The sequence below is a fragment of the Anabas testudineus genome, chromosome 1, assembly GCF_900324465.2.
Source record: "Anabas testudineus chromosome 1, fAnaTes1.2, whole genome shotgun sequence".
Taxonomy (NCBI): Eukaryota; Metazoa; Chordata; class Actinopteri; order Anabantiformes; family Anabantidae; genus Anabas; species Anabas testudineus.
The window spans coordinates 9,675,952-9,693,425 of record NC_046610.1 but is presented as its reverse complement, the minus strand read 5'-3'; the positions used below and the strand labels follow the sequence as shown (position 1 = coordinate 9,693,425).

Genomic DNA, 17,474 nt, shown 5'->3' with positions numbered 1-17,474 from the left:
ATCAAATGTTTTGGCACTGGTGGAATGAATGTAGGGAAGTGAGGATGAATGATATTGATATTATCCTTGGTAAACTTGTAGTTTTACAAGATACTTACTACCTACTTAAAATTTCCTTAATTGAAAATACCACAGTGTAGGTACAACTAATATTCCTTTCCAGTTAAAATGTTACATAAAAGTATACATTCTTTGAAGTACAAAAAGTAAAGGTATAGAAATGACTACTATGATAAGGCATTTTAAATTGTGATCCAATTATTATGTTCATCAACTTAATGTCACAGATGGATTATAACAGAGCTTATTTTAACTACCTTATATGCTGAGGACCATGATTTAATCCAATACTGAACAATTACATTATTTTACACACTGCTGTCTAGCTTGTGAAATCTACAACTGGAATCAATAAAAAAAAGTTTCAACATGTCAAAAAGACACATTTTTAGTTTGTCTGAACACTCAGGATTCCTACTTAAGCAACGCAGTCAAGCCTGAAGATACAAAAATAAATACATGTATATAACAATTCCTTGTCATCGGTTCCATAGTATTTACTCTCACTCACTTCCTTTCTTACTCCAAACACACACCACTGTAAAGCTGCAGCTGCTGCATGATTTACTGACACCGTTAATTGGAAAAACAAAAAGGACCGCTTATTCATTATAATACAGTTTATTTTTTCACATGGGTGGAGAAACAGTCAGAGACCTTTAAACAATGCAAAGCAATCTGGCTACACCAGTGGAGAAAATATTTTCTAAATGATGAGGGCAAGTGACCTTTAATACCTTAAAAGAATATACATTTCCTGGTTCATAAGAACTCTGTCATTTACTACACTTGTACAATCACTTCTAATTCCAGACAGTTTGTTTTGGATTGAGAGATAGAAGCTAAATAAAACAATATCTTTTTGATTATATAAAAGGTAATATCTTATCTTTCAACAATCTAAATCTCCAATCTTACATCTAAATTACATATGCTCCATTTTTGTTTGTTTACACGGATGAAAAGTCACGTTATCCAGCTATACTTAAACTTCTTTTGCTGAAAAGGTGTCTCACATTAAGCCGATCGGGCGTTCAACAGGTCGAACCTGCAGTACCTCAGCAAAGCCTTGTCCAAACCAGCAGGTGATGTCCGCCGTGTCGAGAGTGAAGAAGAAGAGTTTGTCTTCGCAGCGTGTTCTCCTATAGACGGAACGCGGGTCTGCAGACAGCACCCCTCTTATGGCGGCTGCAGCCTCCTCTGGACTGCGCAGAAACCTGAACCTGGGTCTGTCACTTTCAGGGGGTCCTATGTGGGACACACATTAGTTTTTGCAAGTGAATATCAACAGTGTGCTGCTCTGAGTGACTGTTTCACATTCATCTGTCACTACAGTGCCTTCTAGTGGAGAAAAGGAGAATATCACCTAATATCACCCTTTGTTGTAGCTTCCACAAACACAAAATTAGATCAAACTGACTCACCTGATAGGTGTGCAGGTAGGAATTCAGCCAACTCCCTCTCAGCATGAGGGGTGAAGCGTACATCCAGACTGCCGACAGGTGGATCTCTGATCCAGCCAGCAATGGTACTGTAGGCGTCCTCTCCGTAGCAAGGCCGGTCCACTTTCAACTCTGGAGGCTTTGTTTTAGGAGAGAATGAAACTTGGTCCTCACTTTGACCAGGGTCACCTTGGCTCACATAGGCTGTTACCTCTTCCAGCACACTGTAAAGGTCTTTGGACAGGGAACACTGAGCACTGACTCGGGAAGAATCTGTGACTGGAGCATCAGCTTCACATGTGTCCCTGATGAAGAGACTTCCTACATTATCATCAGTTCTTTGACGCTTCACAGTCAACTGAACATCAGTTTCTGACACATTATGAGGGTTTAAGATATCTGATCCTTCCTCTGTAGTTGCATTTGGTTCATCTGTGTTTGAATCAGAAGGCTCTGAGTCCATGACAACCCTGGTGTGAGGGGAGTCGTATTCTGAAATGTAGGGTTTGATGTCGAGGACTGGGGTGCCATCGATCATGTCTATGTTTGACAGATGTATCGTGTCTCCTACAAGAGGAAGGTAGGAACACATGCATTAGATAACTTTAACAACTTTTGCAAATCAACATTCAAACCTAAAGCAGATTTACTTTAACTGTGGTGCTAAAGTGCTAAAGTTACAACCGTTATAATTTAGATACGTTTACATTCACACAAAACAAATAATAAGAACAACAATTTAAGGCACATTTTGTCAGTGACACTCACCCACGATTTTATCCAACCTAGCCAAGGTTAGACCCAAAGCATTTGGTCGGTGTGGACTGCGTGTAGAGTACACGCCGACTCTCTGCCCGTTGAGTCGAGGAGGCTTCACCTTGGCTTTGTAATTCAGGTGCCCATTTTTGTGAAAGAGAAAGATGATCCTGTAGACACAGGATTGGAGAAGAACATAAATATTAAATATGAAAGGAGCTCATCCTAACAAAGAAACATCAGCATCGGATTTTAAACGTATTAAATTAAACAAAAGTTTTAATTTATGATTCACTGCAACTGAACTACAAAATAAAACTAAACAATCCTTATGAGTGTGAATTCAATCATCCACCTTTCTATCCATCTTCAGATTTTCTTTGTTCTTACTGAGTTTTTTGTACTTCTGTTATTGTGTATTTGAGTTTTTTGTACTTGTGCTGTTGTGTATTTGTGCTGTTGTGGTTCTTTCCTTTCTTTCTGAACAGAGAGCAGCTGTAACAATACTAAAAGATTTCCCTCTGGGGTTAACAAACCTTTTTGAATCTCAAATCTTGAAACTTGAAGCCAAAATAAAATTCAATAATCTCATAATCATCACTGTATTCTGGCAACCACTACATCCCTTTGAGGAAGAATTGTTGCTTAGATACCAGCACCGACACTGCTCTGCTAATATTTTGGGAACTTGCACCGCAGCACTGTGGAAACATATACAGAAATAAAATATAAAAACATCCAATACATATGTCACCTACCAGACATGGGAGTATTGCTCCAGACCCACCAGAGCATGACCTGGGTTATTGAAGACGCTCTGCTCGATGCGCAGTTCTGCTCTCGAGGGTCCACAAATGGTGGGCTGTCTGGGTGTCCCATTCTTCTCAGAGAAACAGGAATTGATGTAACCAATCGGCACTGTCTGGACATGTCCTGAAGGTGACACAATTAACAATATTGAGGCGATTTAAACCATGGTCATACACACACACTTTTTCATGCATTTCAATAATTAACCATGAAATATTTAAAACAATGAGCTTCACAAAAGTAAGGGTTTGCTGCCTTTGCCATTTTGGAGTGGATGACGCCATCATACTTCTGCGCCATCGCACCTACAACCACCTGGACAAGCCTGGGGGCTTAGTGAGGATCATGTTTTTTGATTTGTAAAGTGCATTCAACACCATCCTATCCGAGATTTACACTCTCTGCACTCTATTGACCCATTTACATTCATCTATTTTCATCCCTCTTACATATTCTGTATATACACCGAGTCCTCTGTAGTGATGTTATTCTGTATTTGTGTTGATGTGGATCTTTCCTGGTTATGGTTCCCTTTCTTTCTGTCTTTGATGAGAACAACTGTAACATGGCAAAACAATTTCCCTCTGGGATTAAGAAAGTTTCTTGAATCTTGAATGTTTTATACTTTTTAATAAACAAATAATAAACTACTTCAGTTTCCGTTTTCTCACCACTGCAAACTCAAACAACACAAATACAGAGTGATTTGCCTATCTATCTAGCTACCTCACCTATTTTGTACATTTTAATGTTAGTATTATTTAATAATTGTGCTATACATGATGGCTTTGTCTTATTCTAGGCATTTGTTTACTATAATTTCTGCTCAGCTGTTTGTATCATGTGCATTAACACCTGTAGTAACATGTTTAGTGTCTGCAGGATTTGTGTTTACTTCTCTTCACTTCGATAAATCAACATAGTGTGATTTGGAGCTAGGTTTAGCTGAACTTTTGCATGATGTTGCTGTATTTACCTCGCTCTAATGCATCCTGTGGTGGTGGTGGTGGTGGTGGTGGAGGAGCCTGGTCTTTGCCACCAATCTGTGACACAGCAGACTGAAGGGAGTTCATGTGTTTACGGTGAGCCCTCAGTGCACCGTCCAACATCTGCCTGGTAAAACGAGCTCATAAAAGTCAAAAACATGTGAAACAAGTTGAATCTAATCGTCAAACGCAAATAAAAGAACCTGCAGCTACAGGTTAAACTGTTATTAAAGCTTTTTATCATTAGTCCACTGCAGCAGATAAAATCATCATACCTCAGGTTCTTGATTTCCTTTCTCATCACAGAAACCTGCTGATTCAGTTTTTCGCCGCAGCAGTCGCACAGAGGACTCATCTTACTGATAATAAACAGAGCTGTCTCTCTAAAATGTTCAGGTCTGAGCTGAATTTCTGCTGAGACAGAAACGAGCAGCAGGCGACAACATGTGGGAGATTCTCAACGCGGAAGCTCGTCTGCTTTAATGGTTGGTCAACCAGGAGCGTTTCCAGTGACAATAGTAATAGTAATGACCTGATGACTGATCTGAGTGGAGGTTCATACAGTCCAGAACATTATTTACCACGATAAAAATGTAATTAAATGTAAACAATAAATATTGCCATTACGCGTAAATCGTGCGTAAAGTGGTTGGATACTGGCCCTCGGTGCATGGCACTGTTTGGCTGTTCTGTATCAGCAGATGGCAGATTTGAGTCTATATTTTTTTTTTTTAAAGCTTTATTTGTGAGTACAGAACAAGTAATCAACACAAAACATACAATATTATCTATGTATGTATATCATTTATCTAGTGTAACTAAGTACATTTACTCAAATACTGTTCGGGAGTGTTTGATTTTACTGATGAAGGCAGTGGTGGAGTTATTAGGCATATACATAGTTTATATAAGTGCTAAATCCAAAGAGTATAAATACTCAGTATACTTGACTCTGAGTATGTAAATATAATCAGGAGTATATACCTATTATTATTATTATACACATTATTAGTATTATGTGTACTCTCACTGCAGAAAATGTGCTCTCTCTTTTTAACTTATAACCTCATCTTCAGAAATTATGAAAATTCAAAACACAGCCATAAAACAATAAAGAAACATATTGTTGTAAATAAATGATGGACTGTCAACTATTTACTGACTTTACTCTGAAGATTACAGAAGACCATGTGTTTAAAAAGAACTGCAAACTCTAAATGTCACTATTGATTATTGTTTCTCATGCATTAATAGAAACGCAGCTGATTTTTAACAATTTTAAATAAGACTTTATAACAAAGTACAATAAATTGTAAAATATTCATTTGTTTTGCATAAAGACAAATATAAATAATATTAATAATTAAGTACTAATTGCATGAAAAGTCAATACTTAAGTAAAGTACCTCAAATGTGTGTTGTTGTAAGTACAGTATTTGAGGAAATGTAGGTCTATTTAGTTACATTCCACCACGACATTTACTGTAATACTCAAAGCTTTAGTGATTTTACAGATTCAGATTTAATTTACAATATGTAAATGTGATATTCATAAAGCAGAACATAATAATACTATACATAGTAAATCATGTATAATACTGTTACACTGACAGTGATTACACTGCTGTATAATGAGTATTTCTATAATTTTATAATTCTATAATATTCAAAATTATTATTTTCCTCATGTAATATTCTGATGGAGTACTTTTGTATTGTGGTATTGCTGCTTGCACTGGATCAAAATACTTCCACCAGTGTACACAGAATAAAGTTAAGTGGGAAATACACATATCATACAAGCACAAAGTACAGTTTTACAAAAAGGCAGATAAAATATACAAAACAGTGAATGAGAGCCACAGTTAGCTACACAATTTTACAATTTTAATAATATTCTGTTCACACTGTAGCAGTGAGAGATACTTTTTACTTTTATTATATTTTTCTAAGTGTGTTGTTAGAAAATTCACATTTATCAGTGATTCATGATTTGGCCATAGTTTTGATAATATTGGGTATAAATTATTGTATCTTATCACTCCTGTTTTCCATATGATAAAACAATACAAATGCAGGAATAACTACATTTTGACAATACATTGAAAATCAAAACGAATTGCAGAGTCGCAACAAATTGAAACAAGCTCTTTTATTTTATTATTGATTATATATTTGCACCTGTTTTACTGTTGTTGACGGATAATAATGACAACAGTCAGATAGAGTAATTGGTGTCTTTTATTAGATGAAAAACAACTTTTACAAAATTCGATCAAATAAACCCACAATTACATCATTACCAGTTTCATTAATAAAGGCCTGTTTACTTTGAAAATAAAGCAGGCTCTTGCTGTTGACTAAATGCAAAGTAAAAAATAGATTTCATAAGCTTCGTAGTGAAGCACAAACCAAGAATAAATAAGCATACAGGCTTGGTTTGAATTCATACATTTTTCAAATAAGCAATGCATATCCTCGACATTTCTTGTCTTCAACCAACAGGCTGCAAACTAACCAAAACAATAGTCAAATAAAAGCTATGATAGAAAAAGAAGTAGTCTGGCTTGGCATGTTCTGAACTGAGGCAGTCTATGAAAAGGGTATTATGAGACAATTAGAATTAATTTCCTGGGAGATATTCTTGTGATGGAGGCGGAGAGGACAAAGTTGGAACTGAGAACATTTTGTTTTGTTCAGGTACACTGATCTGCGGCGTCTCAGTCAAATCTATAAAAGAAGACAGACAAACATTATATAGTTAACATTAAGAGAAAAAAAGCTTTATTTATTACATTTATTTATTTATTATATTATTTAAAAAAAAACAGACAGAACTCTTAAACCAGGCAGTGTTTCAGAGGAACATTATATATATATATATATATATATATATGTTTCTTTTGTACCTTCATCAGCTCTTTTCTCTTGTGATAGAGAGATGTCTTCCTCCTCATCTGGACCCAAGTCCTCAATCAGGACCTGGTCAATGGTCTCCCTGCCTTGAGACTCCGTGTAGAGAGTCTCCACCAGCGGGGGAGCAGGAGCTGCAGCTGGGACTGGGACTTGGGACAGAGCTGGAACTGAAACAGCATCTGGTGCTGGAACTGGAGCCGTATTTACACTTTTTGCAGGAGATGGAGCAGGAACACCAGCTGGACTTGGGTTAACTGGAGCTGGAGATGTTAGAGCAGGAGCAAAGACGGGGCTTTGGACAGATCCAAGCAGTGGCACAACAGCAGGGGCAGCGAGGGAAGAAGCTGGTTGTGATTCCAGTGTGTCACCACCCACAGTAAGTAATGGGGTAAGGGATCCTGATGTTTGATCTGGGATGACCCCCGCAGGTTCAGGCACCGCCACTACTGCAGGAGCTTCCGGGGCTGCTGCTGCCTCTTCCTGAATGACAGATATCTCTGGTGTGGGTTCAGTTTTCCGGGGTCTGCCTCTCTTCTTTGTGCCGCTCTTCTCATCAGCCCTTGGTCTCTTCCTCTGGCTCTCCAACCTGAAAGTGAAAGAGTACAACAATTGTAATCGAGCTCAACAGCAGGAGACACTGATCCAGCTCTTTGTGATACGTTTGCAAAACTAATAGTCCAAAGTCCTTCACCTGGATCTGAGAAGTCAATAGAAACACTAGAGCAACCTTTGGTTTCCTCTTGCCCCATATTCAATATAAACCAGAGGAGTGATAAGCTGCAAGGGTGGTGATAATGTTCGTTACGTGCACTGTAAAGCACATTGTGAAGTTGTCTTCATTAGTCTTACTAACCTAATGAAACTTATGTTCTCTCTTGTTTTAGAGCTACCGTGTAATGCATCTTCTTCTTTACTGCCAAACCAAACGTGGCTACTCCAAATTATAAATGGATAAACTGTAAATGTAGGTCACTTCCCCAAAGTTCACTGTGCTTTTCTATAACTTTACCCAAAAACCCACTGGTTAGTTTCCTTCTGTTCTGCTTCAGCCTTTCTCTTCCTGAGCAGATCTCTGTCCCGTAATCTGCGACGGATGCCACCTTAAACACAGAAACCCCTTCAGATTAATCACATGAACCAGTAGAACATACAAAAAAACTATATATACAGAGTAGTATTTGTTAAACAGTACTGGTTAAGGTGACAGACCCCATCCTGCTTTACACTGTGAGTCTTTAAAGAGCAACCACACAGATAGAATAAACTTGTCTCTTGATAAAAAAAGCCTTCTGGGTCTGAGCTGACCAAAAACAAACAAACAAACAAAAACATGCATTATGCAAACGAACAACTGGCTCACTCAACTTTCTTGTGTGTACCGTAAATATTTGAGTACTCAATTTCAAAATAAGACACTGAAAAGCGTACCTTGGTCATCATTTGGATTTTGATATTCCAAGTCTTTTTTCTCTTGTTGCAACGTCTCCTCCATTCTGAGTCCTTCTATGAATAAATTCAACTCATTGAAGGCGCGCAAGTACAGAAAAGAAGACAGAATAACCCCTGTTTTCTATTCCCACCCCTAAGTGAATTATCTGGTTAACCATTACCATAGCGCTGGGAGAGTTCTTGCAGCTTTGGTCTTATCATATTTGTAAAGCTGGAGGAGTTGGCACAGCGCTGCCGGAGAGTAGAGCAAGTTGTGTGTGTGTGCATTGTGTGATAGGGATAAAATACAGTATGTATGTAGTAATACAGGAAGAAATACTGTATGTGGACTTTCAAAACTGCTGTGTGAATGTGTGTGTGTGTGTGTGTGTGTGTGTAATGGATGTAAATGTTCTGTTTAGCAGGAACGTTTATGTGCTGATAGTAAAAATAAATGTATAAACATACTGTGGCTCAATTAAGATGATTATCCTGTGTATAAATTGCCTCTGTACAAAACAGGTACAGAGAAATTTGAATGAAGCTCCATCGAGCTACATGTTGCTTTCTGCAAAAATAACCATAAACTATTTTCTAATCCCGTGTACATTATAAAAATCTCCAGCTAGACGACTATGTTGTAAAAAAAACATAAGATCGTCTGAAATCCTGCAAAAAATCCTGCCTTCATCTTGAGTACGGGCATACCCATCTTATCTCACATATGGAGAGCTGCTCAGTTGGGGTGTGTTCTCAATCTTCTCACAACACATTGAGCTCTGCTGTGTGTGTTCGAGCCACTCAAGAGAAAGAAGCTGTGCTGCAGAGTAAATAACACTTAACTGCCAATTGCCTCCAGCACTGTAGGGGAAATGTGAGGGTCCCTTGTGAAATTTACTCGCTTGTGTATTGAAGGAGCAACTAACAATTCACACACTATAAAATGGCATTAGGTTAACTGTAAGTATATCTAAGTAATGGTCGGATTGAGGATCACTTGCACGTCCAGTATCACTGTTGACTTCCAGCTGGTCAAAGGGCCACAGGTTACTGCTCACAGTTAAGTCTTCAGCTGCCCAAACCCCCAACGGACACAAGAATGGACATACGTGTGCATATCTTTAGAAAAATATTAAATATACGTATTAAGAGTTACAGCTAAAAGCAGAAAAAAGCGGTCACTCGTGTAAAGAGACACCAATAGTGTGAATGAAACTCATGTTTGAGAAATGTCAAAGCAGACATTACAATGCCATCTTCTGGCGTGCACTCTCCACTACCAAATACTGATTTTAAAAGCTGTTTACACTATATATATAGGTATATGTATAACTTACAGAGGATACTATAGGCTATTCTACCATGGCATAGTACAGCTTTACAGCCCTTTACTACTGCTGACTTTAAAAACAAATCATTTTTTATAAACAGCCTACATTTCACTGTGGACAAGTATTTCAATTTAGAAAAATCAGCATCTCACAGTTATTATTGAAGTGTACCAGGGCCCTGGTGTGTCAGGAAGTAAGGGGGGTGGGGGAGCCCTACCTTCCATATGCATATACAATGCTCTCTTTACTGCAAACCAAATACACCCCCTTCTTTTTTTTTTTTTTTTTTTAGCAATGTGTCCAAATACTGAAAAGAAAGTGGTGTTTATTAATTAACACAGCACAACATCACTTGTTTAATATGCAGTTTATTGACCAACACTCTCACACTGATTACAATGCGTTTATTCCCTGGACCCGAGGTAAAACAAATAAGACGTTTGGCTTCAGTGGCCAACAAGTTTGAGTGATATTCAAAACATTATCATGGTAATAGGTATGATGTTTGCTCTCTAACACAGTGAATACTGTGGAGTTACATATATCAAAATGTTGGCATGTTTTTAAACTAGAAACCTTTAAGTTAGGTAGGTAAAGTGTGACCTACTTTATAGGACTCCATTTGTTGAAATGCCATTTTGTGTGTGCATGTGTTCTGCAGCCACTGATTTAACAACACTGAACGTGCAGACTTAATAAGCTCCTGTCTTCATTAAAACATCGCACAGGACTTTCCTCTTGCAGGAGTAGTGGCAATTCTAATTGTGTTTCGGGGCAGCGTCATGTTTTGTGACTGCAATGCCTTTATACAGGCGATGGGCGTTTCTGGACGCAGATGGCGCTGTTGAGCATATATTTTGTTTCAGTCCCGTTTCCCTCCATGGTTGTCTCCTCTCTCCGACTAACTTAGCGTTGGCTCAGTTCATTATACAGTCCTATATTCTCCCTCCATTAGGGCATCTCTCGCCTTTGGACTGAAGATCCCACCAAAACCCAAGAGAGAAAAGTTAAACTTTCACAGGGCAGGATGGACATGAAAAAGAGGATCCACTTGGAGCTAAGAAACAGGACACCGTCTGATGTGAGTCGTGCTTTTTAAAACCAACCCTTAGTTTTCTGGCTAGCCTCGCTAGCTAGCTTGCTACTTTTTTTTGCTTTGCGAGTGACCTGTGTGGCTAACGTAATGGTGACCACATGGGCTTTAAGATTGTGTTTCTCGTTTATAACAGGGCGGAAAAACACTCGCATAAACAAGCTTAATCCCCTATACTGTTCAGGATTGGGCGTATAAGGGCAACGAGACGAGAAAAGCTATATTCAATCGTTACTTTGAGACGGCGATCCCCCCCCCCCCAGCTTGTTGGCATTATTGCAGTGCTTTAACAGTTTCGCAGCCTCCTTGGTCAGTGGTGCACACACACACACGGTTCAGCTCGACTCCACCGTGGTGCCACATTGAACAAACTTCTTTTTCCGCTGATTTATTAGTAATTTAGCCTCCTGCGCCGCGTTTGGCTTTCACAGAGCGGTATGTTTTATACAGACCTTGGAAGCCATGTTTGCTGCTAGCATAACTGCTAAACGGTGCTCTCTATCTATCTCTCTCTCCTTTCTTTAAAAAAAAAAATAAATCACAAATGCACTTTACAACTTAAAGGCTGAAATAAAGAGGTTTTGTAGTGTGTAAACGAGGGGATCACCGGGGACCAGCCGCGTTTTTGTGATCGCTGTAGCCGAGGATAATATCAAAATGGGCAGATTGAGCAGCGACAACAAAAAACACTTGGTCACTTGGTTCACGAGTCATCCATAGCTTTGACTACTTGAAGCCCGTGTTACTCCACTCATTTCCCCACACAAACTACAGCGAAACAGCCGCATGTTCGTCTTTTAAATGGTTTGTTTAGAGCCATTTTCTAAGCCGCTGTAAGTTTTTTAAAGGGGAGTGTGCAGCTGGGAATGCCTTTAAATAACATTACACACTTGTACAGTAGCCACGTTATCGTTTCATATCCTTGCATTTGCACGGGTTTCACTTTAAATACTGCAGAAATGTGAAATTTCCCCCAAAAAATAAATAAATAAAAATCAACCCGACAGGAGCTACAGAACTATTTTTGTTCCCGCCATATTCCCCCTTTCGCCACACCGGGCAGAGACAATGAAATATATCCAGCTGCAGTCTTAAACCGTATAAAACATTAATAATATCCACCAGTTAGGCATTAAAGCTAAGTTTGCTGTTATGTGCTACTAAACGTGTCGATTTGTCGGCCAGCGGCTCGTTTTAACCGAGCCAGCCCGCATGAGTGACACGGAGATCCGGTGCACCGCGCTTCATGCGTGGGCTGCCCCAAAAAAAACTCGACGGCCGCCGCTTCCTCTCGGCTCATGCACTAAAATAAAACCAAATTCAACATCGGAAAACAGCCTCATGTAGGTTAATATGTAAGTCACGACAATTACTCTGCCCACAAACAGCAGTTTTCGCCATGGAAGTCGCTCAGAGAACTGCATACTGTGTCTCAGGAGTCGCCATGTTGTCATTCTGTCGTCTTTGAAGGTCTGGGAGAGAGGAACTGTCTCCATCTTTGTTTTTACTAAATTTCCGTTCTCAATATATTTCCTTCGCCGCTTCGACCTGAAAACGACGTAGTAAACCTGCAACAAACTGGACATATCGCTCGTTCGCTCGACAAGGAGTACTCCACTTCCCCCATGAAAGCTGGTTTATCGGGGAAAATAAAAAAAGAAAAGCGTCTTTACTAAGGGTGTGCTCGCCATCCTTCCCGCTGCTGTTGGGCTGGCTAATGGCGGACACAGACCTCTAGCTGCGGCTCTCCTGCACGGCAGCGTTTAATGGCTAGCCTGTAGCGAGCTAGCTCGCGAAAATCATTGCATTTGTCATTAGTGACTGCATCAGCAGGCCATGGGAAGCTGCTGCCGTGCTCTTCCCTTTTGCAAAGAAATCAATGTCGTCTCCGGATAAACGAGCCACACACACAGTGGGACGGAGTGTTTTTAGACGGGAGCGCTGTGTCCATTTTGGTGTTTTTTTAAGTTGACAAATCGTGATGTTTTACGTTTGGCAACAACTTTTTTTTTTTTTTGTGGTTGAGCAATGAATTGCGCAACCAGTGTGAAGTGTCTCAAACTAACTCCGCCTTCAGACTTGTTCTTCTAATGTTTTACACCAACTCCAAAATGTGTGGAATTAGTTTGCATGTTTTTGCAAAATAGCAACTTCCCCTATTTAAAAAAAATAAATAAATAAATAAAAAAAAGCATGCTTATGTTGCATGCATATTATTGCATATTGCCATATTATTTTTCTTTTCTTTATATTGCATTCATATTGTGTCTCTTTGTGACATTACATTTATATTTCAGGTACGAGAACTCGTCCTCGACAATTGTCGATCAGTTGAAGGGAAAATCGAAGGCCTCACAGCTGAGTTTGTCAACCTGGAGTTCCTCAGTTTGATAAATGTTGGCTTAATCTCAGTGTCCAACCTGCCTAAACTAGGGAAACTCAAAAAGGTATTGAAAAAAGTTGTACTTTTACACATCTATTTAAAAAAAAAGTCATTTTGTTTTGTTTCAGCTGCAATAATATTTCCCCCTCTTCTGTGTTTCAGCTGGAGTTGAGCGACAATAGAATCAGTGGCGGCCTCGATGTTTTAGCAGAGAAACTACCCAACCTCACACATCTAAATTTGAGTGGCAACAAATTGAAAGACATCAGCACATTGGAACCGTTGGTATGTGTTTGCAGATTTGCTAGAGCCAGTGTACGTCTATTTGCATGTCTCCAAAATGATTTTAGTTGGGCAGACATGGTGTTTTGTGTTACTGTTTCTCATGTTAAAGCAGTGTAGTTATAGAAAGTCTTGTGGTGCAACCAGCTGTATCGTGACAGTTGATACAGCCTGCAGACAACCATTTTTCTTCTTTTACTGACCCTGTACGGTACACTATCTGTAGTTTCCCAATGCAGCTAGCAATAATAAAACAGGCCGTACAGGTTAGTATCACTCAGCCTCATTCACAGTATGCAGATTGTTATCTAGTAGCGCTATTTCAAGATGACATGTGGTAGTACAGCAGCGGTTTCTCATCAGTGCTTCGCTGCGTTTGATCAACAGAAAAAGCTGGATAACCTGAAGAGTTTGGACTTGTTCAACTGTGAAGTGACAAACCTGAACGACTACAGAGAGAGTGTGTTCAAGCTCCTGCCCCAGCTCACCTACCTGGATGGTTATGACATCGAGGACAGGGAAGCCTCTGACTCTGACGGAGAGGTGGACGGCGAGGGCGTAGATGATGATGAAGATGAAGGTAAGGTGTTACTGACAGTTTTAAACTGCTTAGATTTTACTGTTACAGTGGTGTGTTTTAGTCCAGACGAGCTGAAATGATCTTTTCTGGAATGTAATTTTACTGATTGTTTAATTTATCTTCGTCTGTCTGTTGCAGAGGGAGAGGAGGAAGAAGACGAGGATGGAGAGGAGGAGGACTTTGATGAGGAAGAGGAAGATGAGGAAGACGAAGAGGAGGTAGAAGGAGAAGAGGATGACGAGGAAGTCAGCGGAGAAGACGAGGTAAGAATTTTAGAAAGGGGCATTTGTCTTATATTGTTAGCTCAACAAGTTGAGATGCACTGTTTGTTTGTTTGTTTGTTTGTTTTGTAACATTAATAATTGTGTTTAGGAGGAAGACTTTGGCCAGGGTGGAGAAGGAGATGAAGACGATGAAGATGATGATGATGATGAAGACGGTATGTACCATCTCCTTAAAGAACAACTATATACAAAAATGTTGAACTCATTTTTAAAAATTACATTAAAACCCTCCATCCCCCAAAAACTTATGTCAACACTAACTGTAGCAGAAACTCTCCTCAAGGCAAGACATCTGCATGAAGTGTGTTTTAGTTATGATGCCGGATTTAATTGATTTTTCTTTTGAAGAATCCATGCAATACCTACAATACAATGCAGAGAAGCAAGTTAACACCAGGAGTAATACACTGCCTGTCCAACAAAAGTCACACACTCTAATATGTTGGAACTCCTTAAGCTTAGGGTTAGGTTTAGGATTATGGCATCGCATTATCGCATTCACCGGGCATAGTGCACCTCAATGGGGTTGAGGTCTGGACTGTGTGGTGGCCAATCCATGTATGAGAATTATGTTTCATGCTCCCTGAACTTCACAATTTGAGCATGATGAATCCTGGTATTTAGTATCATCTTGCCCGTTCCATCAGTGAAGAAAAAAATCCATCGCTGGAATAACCTGTTCATTCAGCTGACCTCATTCTTTGGGCACGTAACGTTGCTGAACCTAAACCTGACCAACTACAGCAACCCCAGATCATGGCACTGCCCCCACAGGCTTGTACAGTAGGCACTCTCTTCTTACCCTGATGCACCCATCACTCTGGAACAGGATAAATCTGGACTGATCAGACCACATGACCTTCTTCCACTGAACAGTTCTTAACCCAGTTTTAGTAGTTTCATCAATCTCCTTAGATGTTTTCTTTACTTCATGTCAATAGTACAAAAGTATATGCCAAAAGTATACATTGATAATTTGACTTTAATTTAATTTAATTTGACTTTTCCAAAACAGATTAACATCTTTTCCATGACAGGATGTGTCTTCAGACATGTAGCTTCTCATTTGTTTAAGAAATGAGAAGCTACTCACTGCATGAGTTAGGGTTAAATAACTTGTTGCCAGCTGAAACATACTCATTCATGCAGGCTCATGACAGGAGCTATAGTCAATACACATTACTGACCATTCATGAGAAAATACAACGGCATTAAAAAAAAAAAAACTGGAATAAAAACCAGCATGACAGTGAAGAAAAGAGGGCCGACTAAATTGTGAAAGTTATCAGTGCTGAAGATGCATATCTAGCACTGTTTATTTTGAGCTGCTAATCCTGTAACATTATAACATGAAGGGACAGCAAAACATGATAGTGACCATTCTGAAGTCTTTAAACACGCTCTTCAAGAACCCGGGCGGGGATCTGTCGAATAACACTGGGAGTCAGCAGTTAATTATTATTAAAGGCCAAGTTTTACATATTAATGCTGTTTAAATAGTAAACATAGGTAATAAATAAGTGCAGAACTTTTGTTGTGAGAATGAGCACATGCTATTTTAATATTATGTAGATAAAAAAAAAAAAAGAAATCTAGAGCTTCAACATTCAGTGGCAACTTTAAAGAATCGACTGGTTCTGATTTCTTCTAATGGGAATTTTGCTTCTGGTTCTAAAGGTCATTGGATTTTACTTAAAAGTTTATGGACCAACCTGATAAATCAAGACAAGACTCAACTTTACACTTTTGTTTTTTTCCCCAGAAGCAGAAACTGGCAAAGGCGAGAAGAGAAAGCGAGGCCCCGAGGATGAGGACGACGATGAGGACGACGATGATGACGATTAAGAGTACAGCTGAAAATGAGAGCCGACCGAGTTTCCCTTTCTCCACCACAAACCCGAACATCCGCCCTCCTACATCTCGCAACGCCTTTGTAATCCACGTCTACCACCCCCCCCCCCCCAGCTCTGAGCTCTTTTTTTATGGGGCAAGACTGTACCGGATGGGTGGGCCGAGTGGAGCTGCCCCCCTCATCCTCCACCTTTTTTTTTTTTTTTTCTCCCCCATGGAACTGAGAGCCACCCAACACCCTCCACCTCACCCACCCCACAGCCCCCGAGGTTCTCAGGCAGCCCACCAGTCAGCATTCCACAGTTTCACTGTCGATCCTTCTTTGTGTATTCCCGTGTGAGGACTTTGGGACTGGTATCTAGTTTTGGGTCTGTGCTTTTAATATTTTGTTGGATGAATTATTTTTTGTTGTTGGGTTATTTCTCATTTTTTGTCTTTTTTTTGTTTTGTTTTTTTTCCAGTTCCTTATTTTTCCCAATAAAATTATTGCTATAGCAGCTGTGCAACCAGCGAGCCATGATTTTTAGTGTGGCTGCCTGTTGCACAAATCAAGGTTGTAGCTACATTTTTACTTTCTGTATGACAAAACAACTTTGTAAATAAAATGTTAACATTTTGTGCTTTTTCTCTCTTCCTGCCTCGCTTTCTTGGTGTCCCACAATTAACTTCATAGGTCACATTCATTTCATAAACCCCTCAACGTGTTCTGTGTTGTACATAGAAAACCTGTAGTCCGGAAAGGTAAGTTTAGATATTTTACAAGTCGATCTCTATTCAATTGTTATATACAAATTAGTTTGGAAATAACATGGCTGCTATAATAAGTTATGTGTATATATTGATTTTAGTTTAGAATTTCCTCTTTTAGGAACAGGAAGGAAAATTTACCACCTCATGATCATGATTTTCTCCACTATGGGAAGGAAACAGGAGCGCAACAGGGATTCCCAACCACCGGTGATGGAGTGTCCGCTATACACCGCAAATATCTGTGAGCTGTGACCAGTCAAATCTTGTAAAGTTGCTTCATCTTTATGGCTGAAGAGGAAAAACTGTCCAGGACAAACGGCAATGTTAGGAGGAAAAATATGTTTTGTGTATAGCATGATCCTGATTATGTCAGGTGGTTTATTGAAACAAAAACTGAATAAATATGTATGGACAAGAGTTTTTTTCTTTACAGATGCAGCAATGTTACCCTGAGACCCAGTACTCCTTTATTTTAATACTAAGCTCGGAAATGGCGACTAAATCATATTACTGTGTTTTGAA

At 39.4% G+C, this 17,474-nt stretch overlaps 3 protein-coding genes across 5 annotated transcripts; 1 reads left to right on the top strand and 2 right to left on the bottom strand.

Moving 5' to 3' along the window:
* Window positions 1–665: 665 nt before the first annotated feature.
* On the bottom strand, window positions 666–4,634 carry trmo (tRNA methyltransferase O). Its single transcript, XM_026360866.2, has 6 exons — window positions 4,330–4,634; window positions 4,045–4,181; window positions 3,017–3,191; window positions 2,271–2,428; window positions 1,485–2,069; window positions 666–1,308 (listed from the first exon to the last, which is right to left on the bottom strand). Exons 1-6 carry the CDS (start codon window positions 4,407–4,409, stop codon window positions 1,073–1,075), a joined length of 1,371 nt encoding a protein of 456 aa, XP_026216651.1. The 5' UTR covers window positions 4,410–4,634; the 3' UTR covers window positions 666–1,072.
* Window positions 4,635–6,277: 1,643 nt separating this feature from the next.
* Window positions 6,278–8,559, bottom strand: hemgn (hemogen). 2 transcript variants are annotated; one of them, XM_026360868.1, is made up of 4 exons: window positions 8,399–8,559; window positions 7,980–8,070; window positions 6,964–7,556; window positions 6,278–6,784 (listed from the first exon to the last, which is right to left on the bottom strand). In XM_026360868.1, exons 1-4 carry the CDS (start codon window positions 8,460–8,462, stop codon window positions 6,678–6,680), a joined length of 855 nt encoding a protein of 284 aa, XP_026216653.1. In that variant the 5' UTR covers window positions 8,463–8,559; the 3' UTR covers window positions 6,278–6,677. The 2 variants fall into 2 exon arrangements, with proteins under 2 accessions (XP_026216653.1, XP_026216654.1); XM_026360869.1 differs by having other exon boundaries at window positions 7,992–8,070.
* Window positions 8,560–10,117: 1,558 nt separating this feature from the next.
* Window positions 10,118–16,776, top strand: anp32b (acidic (leucine-rich) nuclear phosphoprotein 32 family, member B). 2 transcript variants are annotated; one of them, XM_026360872.1, is made up of 7 exons: window positions 10,118–10,810; window positions 13,120–13,269; window positions 13,368–13,490; window positions 13,875–14,067; window positions 14,206–14,330; window positions 14,440–14,506; window positions 16,117–16,776. In XM_026360872.1, exons 1-7 carry the CDS (start codon window positions 10,757–10,759, stop codon window positions 16,194–16,196), a joined length of 792 nt encoding a protein of 263 aa, XP_026216657.1. In that variant the 5' UTR covers window positions 10,118–10,756; the 3' UTR covers window positions 16,197–16,776. The 2 variants fall into 2 exon arrangements, with proteins under 2 accessions (XP_026216657.1, XP_026216655.1); XM_026360870.1 differs by having other exon boundaries at window positions 10,124–10,810; window positions 16,114–16,776.
* The last annotated feature ends 698 nt before the right edge of the window (window positions 16,777–17,474 follow it).